This window comes from Varanus komodoensis, unplaced genomic scaffold (assembly GCF_004798865.1).
Source record: "Varanus komodoensis strain SLA01 unplaced genomic scaffold, ASM479886v1 scaffold1, whole genome shotgun sequence".
Lineage (NCBI taxonomy): Eukaryota > Metazoa > Chordata > Lepidosauria > Squamata > Varanidae > Varanus > Varanus komodoensis.
In genome coordinates, this window is record NW_025335268.1 from 90,143,320 (window position 1) to 90,162,828 (window position 19,509).

At 42.8% G+C, this 19,509-nt stretch overlaps 1 protein-coding gene across 5 annotated transcripts in view; it reads left to right on the plus strand.

Annotated features, from left to right (window-relative positions):
* Positions 1-308: 308 nt before the first annotated feature.
* The window catches only part of PFKL (phosphofructokinase, liver type), a 55,783-nt gene continuing 36,582 nt past the window's right edge, over positions 309-19,509 (plus strand). For 2 of the 5 annotated variants that reach the window (XM_044434431.1, XM_044434441.1), the window contains exons 1-6: positions 309-484; positions 8,078-8,151; positions 11,220-11,297; positions 15,780-15,969; positions 18,074-18,239; positions 19,350-19,394. In XM_044434431.1, coding sequence (XP_044290366.1) covers positions 379-484; positions 8,078-8,151; positions 11,220-11,297; positions 15,780-15,969; positions 18,074-18,239; positions 19,350-19,394 — 659 coding nt within the window. In that variant the 5' untranslated portion in view covers positions 309-378. Of the gene's footprint in view, positions 485-8,077; positions 8,152-11,219; positions 11,298-14,366; positions 14,407-15,779; positions 15,970-18,073; positions 18,240-19,349; positions 19,395-19,509 lie in introns of those variants that run through there. The other 3 variants (XM_044434422.1, XM_044434458.1, XM_044434451.1) reach the window with 3 other exon arrangements.

A 19,509-nucleotide genomic window follows, 5' to 3' on the forward strand; every position in this document is an offset into this window, starting at 1 on the left:
CAGAGGAGCCGGAGGGCGCCTTGGGCCTGGGCTACCCTCCCGCCCCAAGGCTCCCTCGGCCGAGCGAGGGGGGAGGCGGCCTCGCGGGTCTCCCGGGGCCGAGAACCGCCCCTTGCGGCGAGGAGCAGCAGCCCCGGCGGCCCCCGCTCTTCCAGCACCAGCCCGCAGCCGGAGCCCGGAGAAGGACCGAACCTGCCACGAGGAGCACGGGCCGGGCGGTGGCGCCAGGTAGCCCGTCCGCGCTGGGCGGAGCCAGCGGCGGAGTCCGGCAGGGGCGGGACTTAAGGGAGCTGGGGGCCCGAGCGCCGCTGTCGGTGTCGCTGCCGCCGCTGCCCCCGTCGCCCGTGCTTGTCGCCCTCTCCGCACGCAGCCGGCGCAATGGCAGGGACCGGGCTAGGCTCGGCGGGGCTGGACCTGGAGAAGCTGCGCATGGCGGGCGCCGGCCTGGCTCTGGCTGTCCTTACCAGCGGCGGCGACGCACAAGGTCAGTCGGAGGAAGGAGGAGCGAGGGCGGGGGGCACGCGCGCCCCCTCCGCCCGCCGCCCTCCAAGGAGCCGTGCAGGTCCCTGCGCGGGAGGCCCAGGTGGCGCAGGAACGTGCCTCCGGGCACGGCTGCGCGCGAACTAGGCCTGCGCAATGGAGCCCGGGCGCGCAGGGGTGGGGAGCGGCTCAGACGGGGCCAGAGCAGCTGCCATCAAGCCCCCGAGCCCGCCTGTGAGGAGCCGTTCCCAGAAGCGGCCAGTCGACGGGCGAGCTCCTCCTCCCGTCCACGCCTCCCGTAGGAGAGCCGCTTCCCAAGTGCCGTAAGAGGAGGTTCAGGGGATGGGAGTGCATCCGCCTGAGTGACTGAGCTGGCACTCCGCATGTCTGGTTTCCTCCTCATGCTCCCGGCGGGACTAGAGCAAAGCTTAAATCTGGGCCCTAGAGCTTATTTGTAGTGTTGCAACTCAGTTCCAGAGTAAGTGCAGCAGCCACACAGTAACTTTGAGCATGTGAAAAGTGCATTACTTTGCTGATTAGACGCGAGCAGCCCCAGCGAGTCTGAGATGGGGAAGGGTGCATTTGCAAACCAGCTGAGCTTTAGTGCAGCTTTACCCAGCTGGGCGGTCCCCAGAAGTTTTGGACTGCAACTTCCATGAGCTCCAGCCAGCATGACCAAGGCTCAGGAATCTTGGGAGTTAGTAGTCAAAAGCATCCGGAGGTTACTTAGTGACTAAGAGGGCAGTCCATAAGCAGGGGCCTCTCCATCCCCTGCTCACCTTGGCTGTGACCAGATGTCACTTGCTGCCCATAGGCCATGGCTCTCTTCTCTGTCGCCAGTATCATCACCTTGCACCTGCAGCATAGGAACAGCCCTGACCTAATTTCTTGAGTATTATCAGGATTGCAGAGGAAATGCATAGAAAGTACTTGAGCATTAAGTGATAACTAGTATCGTTGCTTTACAGAGATAGACACAAAAGGAGAAGGTTAATGGAGCCATTGGATACAAAAAAAAAATCACATTTCCTGTTCATTCCATGGAAAGAAAGCTGTTTTGCAGCAGTTTGCATTCTAATTTAGGAAAATGCATTAAATGTTATTTAATGCTATTAGGAGTTTTTCCAGAAACAGCCCCAGACTCTCAGCCTAACTTATCTCACAGGGTTTTTGTGAAAATGAGATGGAGAGAAGCAAGATAATATATTCCATCTTGGCTCCTTGGAGGAAAGGCAGGATATAAACACAACTGATAAATAATATAAACAGGCTTGAGGAAACTAGGACACATCTGTGTGGAGTGGAGGGTCTTGATACATGTGTGTCTAGGAGCCTTGACTAGCCCTACACTTTTGACTGTGTGATTCCTAATAGTGTCTGTGTATCAAGTAAAATGATAGGTTGCTACAGTTACAGTATATTTAGTAACACTGATATTTTCCCTTTGCAGTTAGCTTTCATTCTGTTAAAACAGGGCAAATTTCTTGACAATTGCAACTGTAGAGGTTAAAATTTTTCTTAGTGATGCCTTTTTTTGTGAACTTGTTGCGGTCATGTGTGATTTTGATTAGATGGTCCAGCTGTGGGCCATCATAGAAACTAATTAGGAATAGACAAAACTACAGCTCTTCTTGTCAGATCAATATGCTTGGGCCTTTAGGGGACAACTGCCTTTCAATCTGTATAGCACGGTGGGGGAAGAGATGTGTCATGATTTCTGCATACATACGATACATACTCATTTATTTTATTTATTTATTTAGGAGGCTTCTATGCCTCCCCATTCGCCGAAGCCTCAGGGCGGACACTTTTTCAAGTGTTCTCCATTATATTCAAGCAGATGGATAGATACATTTTCACAATTTTGGTTGTAATTATTGACTGTCAGAACAGTGTAAAGTACTTGTTAGTTAATGGGCACATAGTCTCACAGGTCAAGGAAACTTGTCTAATGATATATGCTGTCACCCTTCTAAATTTCAGCTTTTATTTCCCAGCATTTCAGCAGTAAAAAAAACTTTTGATCTACATTGCAATATTAAACACTGTAATGAAACTTGCCATCTGCTGTGGTAAAGGCAAAATTGGTTTACTTGTCATTCCATCAAAAAAAAAAAAAAAAAAAAAGAGCTTACGCTATTCCCAGACCATACCTCTTTCACATGAGGAAATACCATTTGAAAACACCACCCTCATCCAGTGAGTTCCATTTTTCCGGAACTTTCCTCATGTGACATTCCTCATGACATTCCATGTGAGTGAGTGTACAGGTTGGTGAAGAAGGAATGTGTAACTCCAGCCCTCTTCTCTGCATACTCATCTGCATGGAAATTCTTGTCCTTTCAGTCAGTGCAGGTGAGTGTGTGGACTGACAGAGGTGAAATCGTTCACTTCCTTCCTCTTCTGTAGCCCACCTTGTAGAAGGCATTTTGCCCCAGCCTGCTGAGGAGCTAGAAGCCTGTATTTCCCTTTCTCTGCAACCAGCATGAAAATGAAGGCTTTAGCAAGCTAGTAACTTTTGTCAGCTTTTTAAAATGAACAGATGTGTTTTTTCTTTAATGTGTACATGTGTGACATCTTTGTCATCTCCTAATCTGAGCACATACATTTATTTAAATAATAAACATATGCACACTTGACTTGTCCAACCTGACTTAAGCGCAGTCAAAAAAGTATAAGGTGACTGCAATGCAGACCTAGCATATAAAAGTAACCCTCTCTACAGGGTGGGCAATGATGGGCACTTCCACACCTTAAATGCTTCACCCAGATCCCTTTTACCTTTTAGCACAGGTAAGCTGAATCTTTTTCTGCCTGAGGACCAAATTCCATTTAGAAGATCTCAAGGGCCACATTTCAGTGCTGAGCTGGGCAGAAGGGATTGGGACAAAAGAATTTAGTTGCAGTTGCAAGTAATTAAGCCTCAGGCGAGGCACACCAATTTTTTAGAATGGGAGAAACACCACACAAAATCCAGGAAATGACTAGTGGTTAAGGGAAGGGGTGAGGCCATTTGAGGAGTCCCAGGTGGGACTATAATTTGGTCACTGGATGGGCCAGATTAAGCCAGCAGGGTTGAAGCTCATCACCCTGTTTTAGCCCATGTCACCTTCATTTTTTTCTTTATTCACTGATAGCTAGACATATATGGCTTGGCTTTTTTATTGGGTAGTGGATTCTGAGGCATGTTGGATGCTGTGGTTTCTGGTGTGACTGTGGCATCTCTCAGAAAACCAGCATCTCTCTGGATCCTTTGCATACCCAAAGGTAAAGGTCTTGAAATGAAAGCAGAATGTTGACTAGGCCTGAACTTTCGTAATCAATGCAGCCAATGAGCAATATGATGACAGTGACACAGATGGTATCGGACAGATGGCTGGTTGCAGTTGTTTTCTCTAATCAGTGCAATCATTGCCTGTACTGTAGTACATCTAATCTCAGTATTTAAACACTGATATAAAAGTCATACTTTAAAATAAAATTATGTTGCATGTGTTTCCTTCCACAGATACAATCTGATGGAGGCTCCTATCCAACCTTAACATTTCATATAGATGAAAGAACAAGTCCACAGAATGCAATAGGATTTCTGTTACTTTCTGCTACAGTGGCTTTGGTTGTTTATGTTTTTGTCTCGAAAGAAAGACACAAGCAAACAAAGCCACATACTCCTAGCTATTTTCAGTTCTAATAGAAGACAAGCAGTGTACAATTTTTAAAAAAGACAACAAATCTGTTGGGTAATCACTGTAGGTTTTTACACAATAATATTGAAGATGTGAAACGAGCCTTTGACAGCAGCATAAAAGGTAGAATTCTCTGGATTCATTTTTGTTCTTCCATCCGTATTGTTTGGATATCGCTTTACAATATAGCAAGGTTGCTTCTGCAAAATATCCCTCTGTTAGTTAAAAATAAGTTCAATTACTAGGAGTTGTGTTGCACGCATTTACCCTTATCCAGAAATGGGTCACGTGCTACGAAGAACCACATGTGAGTTGCTTTATTGCATGAAGAACCTAGAAACTTTAAAGGTCATATAGATTAGATCAGAAACAAGATAGCAGTTTTTACAGACTGTGCTGACTGGAAAACCCTGCTGCTGCTATCAGAGAATAATTACCATCTGAGGTTGTAGCTCATTGACTCAGGGAATAGACATGTTCTCTGCCCAGGCAGAATGATTGGGTGGTTTTCCACATGTGGTTGAAAATTGTGTTCATTTGGTTACATGAAAGACAGATAATTGGATCTGCTCTTTTCTTCTGCATGCAGCAAGATCCTATGCAGTTGCAATGTCACAAGTGAAATAACTTCCTTGCATCAGAACAGTTGTCTTTGGTACTATTGTTACTATACCTGTAGGTACCTATAGTTGTGATCTCAAGTGAAGCAAACGCTGTTGAAACCCTTTGACTTTACTTATAAATAGTTATATTTCAGCTGTGTGGGAATTTGTCTACATTTATTTAGTGCATTTGTATGGCATCCCATAGCCCAAGGGCTTGCTTTACTTTTCACAAGGAAAGTTGAGGCTTCCTAGTTTTATTTATTTCTATATTTGTTGCTTTTTATAGTGCCCAAAACTGAGGCCTGCTGGGCACTTCACATACACATCTTATAACAATAAAATTCAGTAATATGATAAAACATAATATAAAACCTTTGTGTTGTATCCAATGTTAGCTGTACTTAGAGCAGACCCACTGAAATCAGTAGGATTACATTTGCCATGACTAACTTGCCCCATTCATTTCAGTGTGTCTACTACAAATGGTGCTATCATTTAACACCTTTAGTTCAAAGTAATTAAACCCAAAGTCTACCTTTAAATGAAGTAATTATCTCTTGGTGCCACAGCAAAGAGATGAAACAATATGCACAATTCTGATAAAGTCACATCTCTTTGAAATCAATAACATTAATTTTGCAGTTATAAGCCATTAGGTGGAACTCAGGCACATGCCACACCCCTTATTTTATAATCTGCAAAGCAGCGTACACTCAGGGTACATTTCTGTGCCTGTCTAGACTGAAAAAAGTCCTACAACTCCCAGCATTTCCCAGCCTCTTAATTACTTTACTCATTTTCAAATAGCATTAATAGTGCGCTGATTTGTAGCCAGGGATGTTTTCGAAACAACCTCCCTCTGTACTTAGAACTACCTGAATGGATTTCTAGTCTAATAACTGAAAGTCAGGTCAGCTCATTCACGACTTTAATTGTAAAGGTTCTGCTATGATTTGACACACAAAGCTTTATTCTAGGCTGTTTGTTTTATTACATGTAAAAGTAGTGTAAAGTTTATGCCAAAGTTTTCTGGGTGGTTCACAACATGTATTTGTGTAAATTTGTATATGCATAGATTAGGTTACCTGCCCATCAGCTTGAGTTTCTGCTCGATTATTGTGAACAATGACTTGTGGTTAGTAAACTATTTACTCTTCAGAAATGTGCCAATTCCAGATTACAGGCTAGTTTGTGAATCCTGGCAAGCACTGTATAATGTGGATGATTCTCACTGTGCTATCTTTGGAGTAGCTGTCCTCAGCTTGGTGCCCTGCAGAAGGGTTTCACTACCACCTCCATCATCCCCACCCACCAGGCCAGTGGCAATATTAGCAGTAGATGGAGGGAGTCATTGTCCAACTTGTTTGGAGGGTTCCAGGTTGGTGAAGGCTGCTTTAGAGTCTGATACAGAATTCAGAATGGCTGGATGAAGTGAGGCACATCAGAATGGCTGGAGAAATTGTAAATGAAAGGGAACACAGCTTTTTGGCTGAAGTTTCAGTACCTGGCATTCCCATTTAAAACTGATATCAGGTAGCAGGGCTTGGGAGGAGACTCTTCCTGAGAACTGGTACTAAATTTGTCTTCATTACCAGAACTGAGTGTTGTGCACATGTCATTTTCCACACAAATGTTATTTCTGTTTTTTTCCACAAGCATTATTAATTTTAGAGGCTAGAAGGGCATAGAGTATAAAACGTCAAAGGTGATGAAAGCTATGAAAAAAAAAAAAAAAAGAATGGAAGAATTAGTTCCTGAAGAGTAAACCAAAGGGGGAAGAGAAAAGAGTTGAGGACGGAAGAATGTTTTGCTGGGAAAGAGCCATAAGAGAGAGGCAGTTGCCTTTGTTCAGAGGAGGACAAGTAAGGGTCAACACCAAATGTACCAAGAAAACATCCTGCAGAACTGTGACTTACTGTTTCTGTAAAGAAGGAAGAGGCCTTTTTTGGGAAATAAGGGGAAATAGCCACCAAATCTTGGCCTTGAATAAGCCTTCCAGTGATCGAAGAAAGAAAATGACACTGCGGTGAGCTGGAAATGGCTCATGGACCTGGTGGAAGGGGGACGCAAAGCAACCCATAGCAAGCCCTGTCATCTGTCAGGCATACTGTGTGTTGCTTGCATAACAACCATCCTCCCATGTTTATTGCCCTAGTGTGGGTTGTCATGTTGTGTGGACTCGCCCAACATCTCTGTACAGCAGGAAGCAGAATCAATGAAACAATGGAGCTGTCTTGCTATCAGAAACTGAAATGGTGCTGAATGCGATTTTTCAACAGTAAAAGACTTAATACATGAAAATGGAAATACACCATCCAAAGCATAGTACAGACATTTCCTTACTGGATAGTCTTATGCAAGCTGCTGCTTCTTGGCATTAATTTCATCCCAAAGCCTCTAATTTGTAATAATAGGAGCCTTTCCTGCAAAGCTTTTAGGCTTATTCAAATAACGTGTGAAATGGTTTGAACACTTTGGAAAGGCACACACCACAGAAGCAGATTCATTAGAATTAAAAGAGAGCGTCTAACTTTTAAAAATTCTCTTCTGCCTTTCACAAGTTTCACTGCATCCTGTTTAGGTCCAGTATTACTGAAGAATGAGTTCCCAGAGGTCATCTCTTGCATGTCTCTCATAGATTTTGGACAAAGTTGATTTCTTTTAATCAAACAATCTCTGGAACTGCAACGGCTGGAAAAGTCCTTTCCTGTTTTTCCTTCTCGTGCAGCAAGAACATACCTTCTGAGGGTTTTTTTTTTTTTTTTTTGTGGGGGGGCATGGTGGAACAAATCTCTTAATTTAACCTCTAATGATGTTTTAAAAGTTAAACTATTCTTTCCATTTGGACACACAGTTCCCTTTTCTACAGTGAATCTCCCAAAAGTGGGAAAGATTCCCCATTCCTTGCTGTTTTCTTTTGGAAACTAAAATGAAATAACAATTATTATTATTATTATTATTATTATTATTATTATTATTATAACATTTCTATTATGTTGAGCAAGGTGGGTAAATATTTTATATATGCTTTCCCAGATATACTACAGCATTCTGTGGACTTTCTCACCCTCTTATACTGGTTTTTTTGTAACCCTTTTTGTATATTAGCCTTTCTATGCAAAAATGTCATTTATGCCATCCTATCAAAGCAAACTACTCAGCTGTAAATTCCACCATGTTCAGTAGGGCTCACTCTTTAGTAAGTGCTGCTTGTGCCTTTAGAATTGCAGCTGGTGCCTTGTCTGACTAATCTAGACAAGTTCTTGGCTCAGATGAAAGTTTACCTTGCATTCTCTCTCTATCCAGGTATGAATGCTGCTGTTCGAGCTGTGACTCGCATGGGAATATATATTGGAGCTAAAGTGTTCCTGATCTATGAGGTTCCGTTTTTTTCTTCTTCTACTCCAAAATGCTTCCCACCCTCTCTCCACTGTGGTGGTTATTGCTTGTAGTAATGTCTGGGAGACTGTGAGAGGGTGAAAATTAAAATGGAAATGATCATTTTTATCTTTTTCTGTGTAGTGGGACAGTGAGGTGGCATGTTTCTGCCCTACCCACTAGGAACACCTGTCTAAGCTAAGCATTGTCTGCTAGATGTGCAGAGTTGTGATGTTTGTAGGGGGTGCACAAGCATATATTCCAATGGGTGAAGGCCCAAATTCATAAGTTTTTTTAAAAAAATCAATAGGTTATTATTTTCAGACTGATCCACATTGGATTATATACATGTACACCCAATTTAGACTTTTGTGGGCATCTGTTGGTAGGGTGCCAGAGAAGGCAAAGCAAGAAGGCATGAACTTACTTTCCCACCACAGATGGAGAGGCAGTAAGCACGGAGAAATGTGCAAAGTGGAACACAAGATGCTGCTTTTTACTGAGACAGGCTGCTGGTACATCTAGACCAGTTTCATTAACTCTGATTGGCAGCAGCTCTCAAAAGTGTCAAGCAGGAATTTTCCCAGCGCCTGCCTAGAATGGCCAGGATTGAAGCTGGGACTTCTGCATCCATAGGAAGTTCTTTGCCACTCAACTATGGCCTCTTCTCTAGTGGACTTGGGTCTTGGTGACAGTAATCAGTCTCTTTCAAGGTCAGGGCTCAGAAACTTCCCTGGCAAGGCACATAATTAAGAACCATAACTGATTAGAAGACAGCATTCTGTGCACCCCAAAGTCCACCAGATACAAAGACTAATTCTGCAAATTTATTGCAAAAAGAATCAGTATCCTTAAACCATTTTGTGAACTTGGGAAGGTCAAAGTACACACTCTGGAATCCAGGGGACAGTTTCTAGAACTAGATAAATAGAAAAATCAACTGATGTGGATGTGATCCAAGGGCTTGTGTCCACGTGGATCCTGATCACCTCTATCACCATTTAAAAAGTAACCTCCATCATTCATTGAGATTAAGGAACTTTCTTAATTTTTTAAAAAGTGAAAACAGGAATCTAGGACATTCGGTACATTTGATGCCAAATTTCACAACTTGTAGTATGATTACTCATGCAGCAAACTAATCTTCATGGGTATAATTGTGTCACAATTTGACCAGCGATCAGCAATGTGCGTTTTCTGGAAAAAATTCCTGTGCAAAGTAAGCATAGCTTATTTGCATCAGAACATTTTCAGTTTGCATCAGAAGATTTTCCAATGCCCTGGAGAGTAATCTAATGTAGCATGTTTGCTGAATTCAAATAAAACAAACAACGTAACTTAGAAAGTAGCCCATGCCATAGTACAAGCCTGCTATTCGACCTGAAACATCATTGCAGGAAAGTTAGACCCACTTAATGTAATGTAGATATTATACTATGCAGAAAGTTTATTGGAATAGAATAAATTTGCCTATATTATTTAAAGATGGTTTGGAGAACTGATAAACTCTAATTGTACCTTCTCTAACCTGTTGCCTTCCACATATGTTGAACTACAACTCACAGCATCCTCCAATCAGTATAGGTGGCTGGGCATCGTAGTGAAATTAATCTAAACAGTGCTGTGTTCTGAGAAGACTGCCCTAATAAAGTTTAGCAACTCAAAGAACTGCATATATACTGACAACCACTTAATTGCAACAGAATTCTGTTCTCTTCCACTAGGTTTTTTGGGATACATTCAGTGTGGGGCTACTTATTAGGTCTGTTTTGCTCTGAGATATATATCTATTTCAGTTCATTGTTAAGCACCAAGCAGGGAGTTGGGGTTGGTGGTCCCTTCCAGAACTACTCTTCTGTGTTTCTATGTTCTACTATCTCACATATTTGCTAGGGATAACACTACTTACAACTTTAAAACTGCCAAGCTTGTATAATACTCTGTTTGCTGATAGTATCCATTCATTGTTAGTAATGAGCATGACAAGGAAACATTTCTGCAATAAAGACTGGAAAAATGTGATCACTGCCAATGATGACATAAATTGCAAGTAGAGTTCAGAGCACGTTTTTATTGACATCACATGCACAGGATTAAGGGGCAGGCAAAGGGCAGCAGGAAAGGTGGAATCATTATCAAATTAGATTAAATATCACCTAAGATCACAACAAAAACAGACAATTGCCTGACATACAAAAGTCATTATAGTATAAGAACTTGGCAAGATGTTCTACAAACAGTAAATACTCTGTACCTTATAATATTTTTGCAGTTGTGCAACAGGAAGTTAACTCTGATATATCTATCAAAACCAGAAGTCCATTAGTAGATTCTTTGAAAGGAAAAGTAACGGAATGGCAGCAATGAGCTAAACAGGCCAGAACAGCTTCATCCTTAGCAATAACTTTGCTCCATAATTCCATGATAAATACTGTCCTGATCGGTTTTTGCAGGCAGGCAGTTGTAAGAAAGTGTTCAGGCTCAGCTAAGCATGGATGGCCATTCAGATGTTGCTGGATTCAGGCTCGCATCAACCAGCATGCCCAGTGGTCAAGGACAATGGAAGCTGTAATCCATTCAGGGTTGCAGGTTGTTTCAGTTATGTAGTTTTTCTCATGAGCTTCTTGGAAGGCCCAAGAAATCCAGTTATTTTTATATCCAGTAAAAACCCTTGCTTTCAACTGTCAAGATCATGCGCTGTATTAAAGAAATATTATGATGTACCAAGTATCAGTCTTTGTACTGTGTGTTGCTAAATTCTTCTAATACTGTTCTTTCTGTATCCAAGACCTTCCCATGTAATTGTCACCCTTCGTGTGGTGGCAATTTTGCAAAGAAGCAACTGGGTGGTATGCAGACAAGAGTTGGAAGGTGCTATGTCTTTTCTGTGTTGTGCCTCACACAGCCCTATTGTCTATATTAGCTTTTAAAAGGTAGCCTACAGCATTTTGTATATATGTCCAAAAGGACCCTTAAGCCTCAGCCTGTACAACATATAGTTTTAATGGAGCATGTAGCAAGCTTTTCTGGTGCAGCAGTGCCTTCACATCGGTGTCTTTCCCTTTTGCAGGGTTATGAGGGGCTGGTGGAAGGAGGAGAGAATATCAAGCAGGCAACCTGGCTGAGCGTGTCCAATATCATTCAGTTGGTAAGGCCTGGAGGATTGTTTTTTCCTGACCCCCCTGCTGTACAGGTCAAGAGATCCCATAATGTCTTCCGTCTCAGACCAGACTATGGCTCTGTATGACTACAAAGATTACAAAACTGATTTGGCTCTTTTATTGGTTTCATTAAGGTGTACATTTTTATGTTTGGGTGATAAAAGTATGGATGTTGGTGAGACATGCTGTCGCCAGTCTTGTATCTCCTTCGCTGTTTGCTGTGCCGCTCCAAAACTGCTCATTTGCCATGAGGCTTAATGTGTGATTTTGGGCCAATCAGTGACTCACAGTGTAACCTCTCTCAGAGGGTTGTCGTTGTGAGGATAAAATGGGGACTATATGAGCTGCCTTGCATTCCTTGCAAGGAGACAACATGCAGAATATAGTTGCAATGTAATAAGATTTGAGGGGAGAAATCGGGGATTTGAGCAAGAGCTTATGCAGTGCATGTGTTCTAGCCTTACTTTATCATATGGTCCCCGTTGTGTGTGAGGTGAGGCAAGGCTTCTCCTCACACAGGTCACTTAGCATAATCTTTATGGCAGGTTCCCACATGACAGATTCCCAGGGGTCATTTTCTTAGAGAAACAGCAAAGAAGAGTTGAAATAGGAGAAAGAAGTTGTTGGATAAATTTCCTAATCAGTTGCTTTCCATTTCTTTTCATCCCTGATGCATGCCCCAATCTAAATTTCCTGAGCATGAATATTGCATCCTTTCTGCTATCCATATAGAGCAACAGTGACAACTTTCCAGACAGACCCTTCTAATTTCATCTGACTCCCTGGCATGTTTAAATCACCCATTTCCTTTCACCTTTGCTATTTCCCCTTTCTGTTCCATTTCACAAAAGATCACACAGTACCTTTTGCCCTGTTGCACAACAGAAACACGTTATAAGAAGTGGGTGGGTATGATTAAAACATTCCTTGCCTATGCTAGTTCTCCTTTCATGCCAGCCTGAGTGATATGAAAAAACTTGCCAAGGCACACTTTGAAAATAGCTGTGTCATACATTCATAAGCGTGTTTGATTTTTGAGAAGTTGCTAAACTGACCTTTCCTAATCTTCTGGTTCAAGAAAGGGTGCTTTATTACAAAGATGATCTATAGGGTTTTGTCAGTTTTTATAATACTCTTCACCCCCACCCCAAAGCTGGTATATGTGTTTAAAAGGGCAATTTAATGGCAGCTGTCTCTTCCCCACCCCAGGGGATATGAATCAGGGTTGCTGTTTGAGTAACTAGGACATACTCCTAGATTTCTGGTCCATACCATAATCTAAAGAATGAGAGGGCCTAGGGCCCTTGCTGAGCCTTGTGGGATTACGTTCATTGGTGTTTCTTGAAATACGAGCCATACTGATGGTAGCTTGGTGGGGAAGCGACTTTGAATCATAGAATAGTAGAGTGGGAAGGGGCCTCTAAGGCCATTGAGTCCAAGTCCTTGTTCAATGCAGAATTACAAGTTAAAATATCCCTGACACATGACTGTCCAGCTGCCTCTTGAATTCCTCAAGTGTGGGAGAGCCCACAGCCTCCCTAGGTAATTGCTTCCATTGCTGTACTGCTCTAACAGTCAAGACATTTTTCCTGACATCTAGTTGGAATCTGGCTTCCTGTTACCTAAGCCCATTATTCTGTGTCCTGCACTGCAGGATGATTGAGAAGAGATCCTGGCTCCTTTCTGTGTGGCAGCCTTTCAAGTATTTGAAAAGTGCTATCATATCCCCCCAAGTAAGAGCCACTTCTCAGATATTTTAATAAGTACATAAACATCCCTTTGCATGAGCAGAAAGTGCTTGTGTGTTCTGGTGAGCGCTGATATATCAGCTAGGAAAGACCCAGTTGTGCACTCCCAAGAGAGGTTGCCTGGCCCTTAGTATGACCTGGGTTGCATGTAACAAGGATTGTTTAACCCATAGTTGGTTGGGACCACACATAAGTGAGAGCGCTGCCTCCCACCTGCTTGCCATTTCTGCTTTGCATCCAGTTTAGCAAACGGCCCAGACATGCCTCATTCATGGATCGTTTGTCTCATGTCTGAACCGGATACTTTGGGTTGTTGAGAAAGAAACAATCCAGAGAACAGCGCTTTAGACATTACAGCACTTGGTTCAGACATTGTGCCAATGTCTGGTTGGTCATTCAGTATGAACCAAGTCAACATGCTCATTTCCAAGGAAGGCCATTTTTATTTTTTCAGACATTTTAGCCCTACTGTTTTGTGTTTAAATATGTTACAATGTTTTCAGATCTTTTCCTGGTGCTGGTGTTTTACTCTGGTTTTCCTGATGTTTTACTCTGATGTTACTTTTTTATACGTTGATGTTTTTGTAGCAAGTTTTATCATGCTGTACTTAGGGTTTTAATTCATGTAAATTGCTTAGAGAGCTTTGGTTATTCAACAGTATAGAAATGTAAATAAATAAGCAAGCTGCACAGTTGCACAGCTTTCACATACAGCTCAGAAAGAGCTGGGATTCTGTTTACATGGAAGAAATCTATAGTTCATACACATGTGTGCCCTATCTGACAGGCTATGTATGCTAGCTATACTTTGCTATCTATTCCCAAACACAAAATGTGTGATGAGAGCAGGCCCTTATAGTTAAAAGTATGTGTGCAGTACAAGTACGCATTGCTGAAACCCCCCAATAGCTTCCTGTACTGTGTATCTGTGTGGAAATACATTTCTTGAGTATATTAAGGTGAAGCAACCCTGCTTAGTTGAGGAACTCAGAGTCCAACCAGGAATCTTGGATGAGTGCCAACAATTCCTAGTTCGTGACTGTACTCTCATTTTCTTCAGCCTGGCTTAAAAGATCCATGCTACCTCCTGGTTCCTGAAATCTCAGAAACTGTTGCAGCCTGGGTCTAATCTAGCTGTCCTCTGCTTTGTCTGGGCATAGCCAGTCAATCTGGGGCAGTACTGTGGTTTTCAAACCATTGAGCTGGAATTGCTTCCCAGGTGGGATCTGAGTGTCAGGAACTTGTCTGAACTGGATCCTCTCAGCCCACTCACAAACTTGTTTGTGTTGTTTTTCCCCTTCTTCTTAGAGCCTTTCCCAGTTTGATTGATGTGTCTCCTTTCCCTCAGGTAACATTCTGGTATTGCATGGCTCTGCAGGGTTATCCCCTCTTAACTTTCACCCTTTCTTGTCTACTTGCTGCTGTTAACAACAGCACCATTTCTGATGAACATAAGCTTAAATAAGGCCAGCATGCTGTGTGCAGTGTTCTCTCTCTCTTGCCAATCCTAGAACCTTGCTCTGAAAGAAGATGAGAATGGACTTCTGCCAGTTTCCTGGCTGCTTGTACATTTCCTTAACTCATTGTGACAAGACTCCAACCTATAAGCTAACTGTGCTAACAGCATGATTTCCCAGCCCCAGACTTTTTTAGCCCTTTGCTGTCTGAATTTCCATTAGCACCAACAACTTGCAGTCATCATCTTTGCATTTCTTGATCCCGCTTATTTTTGTTCTCCAGAGTGACATGCGCTGATCATAATCCAAAAATTTAGCTTGATAGAAGTAGGTTTGTTGTGCTTATCTGATAGCTTCCATCCGTCTCCTTTTCAAATGGGGTCAGGTATTAGGTACCCAACATTCCCCCATCACACCAGCAGAATCAGCTGAAAAGCAGTTCTTCTTACAAAGGATCAAAACCAGATATGATTTCAAGTGAACTAAAAGACATCTCAGTATACTCAGCACAGGTCAAACTTCACTGGGCAGCAGCTATGGAAGTGTTACCCTCCACATTCCCCTAGTTTCATTGCCCACGGAAATCCCTTTCAAACTGAGAATTAGCTTAGTGTTCCATCCATATATCACATTAGCAATTCGCATTATCCCATCTATCAGAGCTGCCTGTGCTGTTAAGTTGCTGTGTAAATGCTGCAACAGCAGTTCTACCAAAGACAGTTGATGCAGCAGCGTAACTTGTCAGAGAAGCAGACGTACTGCCTGGAAAGTTCAGCATCTCTTCCAAGCAGTTCTGCTGTGTACTGGTTTATCAAAATATTCCCTTGTCTTGAGTCAATCATACTTTATAGCTACTGGTACAGCAGGACAGTAATAAGACTCCTGCACACACCCCCCCAATCTTACATGGCATGTACTTAGTGTAATTAGAGGATACAGGATTTCAAATCTGCTTCAATCGAGCTGCAAGGCCATTCTTGCTTAAGAACATAAAAAGAGCCATGCTAAGTCAAACCAATCTGTCTGTTCCACCATTCTGCTCACACCGCAGTCAATGAGCTGCCTGCAGGAAGCTCACAAGTTGCACATGGGAAACAACAACACCCTCCCACTTGCGCCTCAATTGATTTCCCACTGGAACTGCCAAACCTTCAAAAGCTGGAGCGCTGCTGTTGACATTCGGGCTACTCTCTGCATCTGTTGCCGATTCTTAATTTGTGATGTGAAGCTGAGCTTCCTTTCTCATTTCCTCCTTTGTCTGAAGGGTGGCACCATCATTGGCAGTGCCCGCTGCAAAGCTTTCACTACACGGGAGGGCCGCCTCCAGGCTGCCTACAACCTGGTCCAGCATGGTATCACCAACCTGTGTGTCATTGGAGGAGATGGCAGCCTGACTGGCGCAAATATCTTCCGCACAGAATGGGGTGGCCTTTTAGAGGAACTGGTCAAGGAAGGTACGTGTGAACCTTACCCTCACATTCTGTTACCAGTGCCAGCCGCGTCCTTGATATAGGCAGCTCCTTCTGCCAGCCTCAAACTTTATCCAAGTAGTGACTCCAGTGGTGAATGCCAACAGTTTAGAGCTACAATGAGACCTTCTAAGAACAAAAGAGAGAGATCGGTATGTTTGGGGGAACATGAGGATTGCAAAAGTATATAAATAAAAATCCTACAAGGATAATCCGCTCCCTTCCTCAAAACTGCTGTTTGAGGACCAGCTAGACCCATGAATGTCAATTGGAAAAGAAATTAAAAACAAAGGATTTAGGATAGAAGAGTGAAATAGCCTAATTAGCCCCTTTAAGAACTTCTAGTTTCCTGAAGGAGGAGATGCCTCCTTTGCTAGGATCCTCCTAATCCAGAGCACTTCTGTTATGAGATGAGAATACACCACATCTTGTGGAAGGTCCTAATTGGAGGTATTTTGTTCTGGATGGGATTTCATCTCACAGGGTTATTATTTTACTCACTTCTGATGGAAAAGACTGGATGCCCCTTTAAGGGGGAACTGTAAGTGGGGCACAAGCACAATTTGCCCATTGTACCCTTGTCCTTCCAAGTGTCATTTCAGTGATGCTAGTAAGGTATTCTATCTCGACTTGTGAAATGCCGAGACAACCATGTTGCCAGTCATCCTTAGGTCAACAAATGCGTAAATGGAGTACTTAAAAAAAAAAAAAAGTTTCCTGAATGTCAGGGAAAAGTCATTGTTGGACTTTATCGCATTAAAATCTGATGACATATGCATTTTCATACAAAAATGGTACAGCAGGGGAGCGCTGAATCTTCAGTTTCCTTTTTCAACCCCCACCTAAAATGAGGGTTAGCTTGGGAGTCAAGAAGTGCTAGTATTACCGACCAGTAAAAAATTGTTGCCAGCTCCTCCCTACCCCAAGGGGAAAGATGACCCCGTGCTTAATCAAAGCCAGCGTGTGATCAGAGAAAAGTTTCTTACCTTTTCCAGTGCTAAGATTGGGGCTGGGGTGGGGAAGAACAAGCCCCTGTCCTGCAATAACTCAGTGGTCCAGATTTGAGTTTCATTCATGTAATTTCATTTATTACATTTTTATACCACCCAACAGTCATAGTTCTCTGGGTGGTTTACAAAGAATAATACTATGTTGTAAAAATACAATATTGTGTAATATGGTATTATATAATATGAAACAGTGTGTGAGGTTACCAAATTGTTCATCTTCAGCATGAGCTCATCTTAGCTTCCCTCTTACCCTTGTAAGAGGGAGAGCAAAATTATTGAAGTGTGGGAGTCAGTCATCATTACTAATGTTGCGAGTAAAATCCATGCAACCACACTTCAACTGCCAGTAACAACAGCAAATTACCATGCTGTCCAGAAGACATATATTTTCCTAGGCACAATAATCAATCTATAAGTGTTTAGAAAAAAGCATGTCAGTAAAAACTTTTTTGAAGCCATTTCGTATGCACGATATTTCATGTCCTCTTTCACGCCATTTCCCCAGCTTCCCACCTCTTTTCGCAGTCTTTGTTGTTCTTACCATTCCAACCTTATGTAAAAGTTCCTCACTCTTGCTATAAATCTCCTGGATTCACTGCATAGTCATTTCTTCTCCCATGCCACAGTGGACATAACAACCAAGGTGAATATTGAACAAACAGAAGTAAAAGCAATATTTAGTTCAATAGAAACACTCACAGTGGGGCCAAGACTTCTGAATCCAGTTGCATTTCTTTTTGGAAAGCTTCAATCTGCAAGAAATCAAGGCTAACTGGATATGGAGAACCCTGAACCTTTAAAAATAATCTTTACATGAGTTTTTTAATGATTCTGCCATCAAGCTCGTATTAAGCAATATCAACGTGGTGGAGCATTTTTCAAGATGCCATTGCTAATGCAGTCAGATTAGAACCTTAATTTCAGTCTCATATGAAAACAGAAAACACTTAAGCAATTAATAACTTCCAGTTAGGCTAATTCCATCCTGTCCTCTTGCCCTCCAACCAACTTTGGAAATAAACCATTCCATTGTGTTATTCTTTTGATTCATGTTCCTCTGTTAATTCTTGCCTTTTCAGAGAAGATCACGGAAGAGGTTGCTCAGACCTACTGTCATTTAAACATTGTGGGCCTGGTGGGCTCCATTGACAATGATTTCTGTGGCACAGACATGACAATTGGCACAGACTCTGCCCTGCATCGTATCATGGAGGTGATTGATGCGATCACCACGACCGCTCAGAGGTGAGTATAGGATGCCTCAGGCCATTTCTTCCCCATCTTCATTCCACTCACACGTGTACACTGTGCCTTGAACTAGCTGGAGAGAAAAGCAACCTGTAATAACATCCTGCCCTATAGCAGCATTGTTCCTGGATGTTGGTAGTTGTAATTAAACGGCTTCTCTAGGCTTGAATCCTATCTAGAAAGGCTCTAATAATTGAGTCTGTATTTTGGGCTTTTAGAGTAAAGGCCTCTTGTTTGTAGCAGGGGTGGGGGCAGATATCTTCATCCAAGGCAGCACTGTTGTTGCTTAGACATTTTATCTGTGTGTAGGGGGCAGGCACATGTGCATGCGCTTTCTCTCTCTGCTCCATTTTTCAGCTCCTGCAGTGGAACTTTCATGCCATAATACTTTCCCCAGCAACATGAATAAGGCCCAGTTTCCTTTCTTGGCTAAATGACACCACTCATCTTCACAGCCAAGCAGCCTCCTACATCTTCTTAAAATAGCTGTCCACTCCCCCTCTCTTGGGCTGAAGTGTGCAATCCTACTTTTTTGCAGAGAAAAGGGGCAGCAACCCCTTCCCCAGCAGCCAATATGGCTTGTTTTTCAACCTAGTCTTAGTTCACCCTGGTAATCAATTGAAGTATCCTGATGTTGACCCTTTGCCTAAGGGAGAAGGTGGGATCCTGATGGTGACATCATGCTGAGTTCCTCCAAGGCCCAGTGTGATGGCAAGGGCTTGTTCTGGTCATGCTGAGCCTTGCTCAAAAGCCAACAGGATGCCTACGAGTCCTATGATGTCCTGCTGTTTGCTGGCCCTTTCCAAAGTGAAGGGTCTGGAGGATGTCCTTACTTTTCTTCAAATAATGCATTTAGTATTGGCAAGCTGGTAAGACCCTAGTGGCCTCCTGTGTCTGCTCCCCCCATCCAGCTTGTGCATGTGTGCATGTGTGTGTGTGTGTGTGTGTGTGTGTGTGTGTGTGTGTGTGTGAGAGAGAGAGAGAGAGAGAGAGAGAGAGAGAGAGAGAGAGAGAGAGAGATAGATACACACTAATGGAAAGATGCAGTTTGGGCACACATTGAGTGAACCTCTGAATAAGCCCCTCCCCTCTAATTTTGTCTTACAGCCACCAGAGAACTTTTGTGCTGGAGGTGATGGGCAGACACTGTGGGTAAGAAAAGAGCTTTGTTGTCTGTTAAATCAAGGTAGGATTGGGGAATTCCACTTTTCTAGGATCAAACCCCAAGAGGTGTGTGTGCAGTATGAACAACCTCCCACCCCAAATG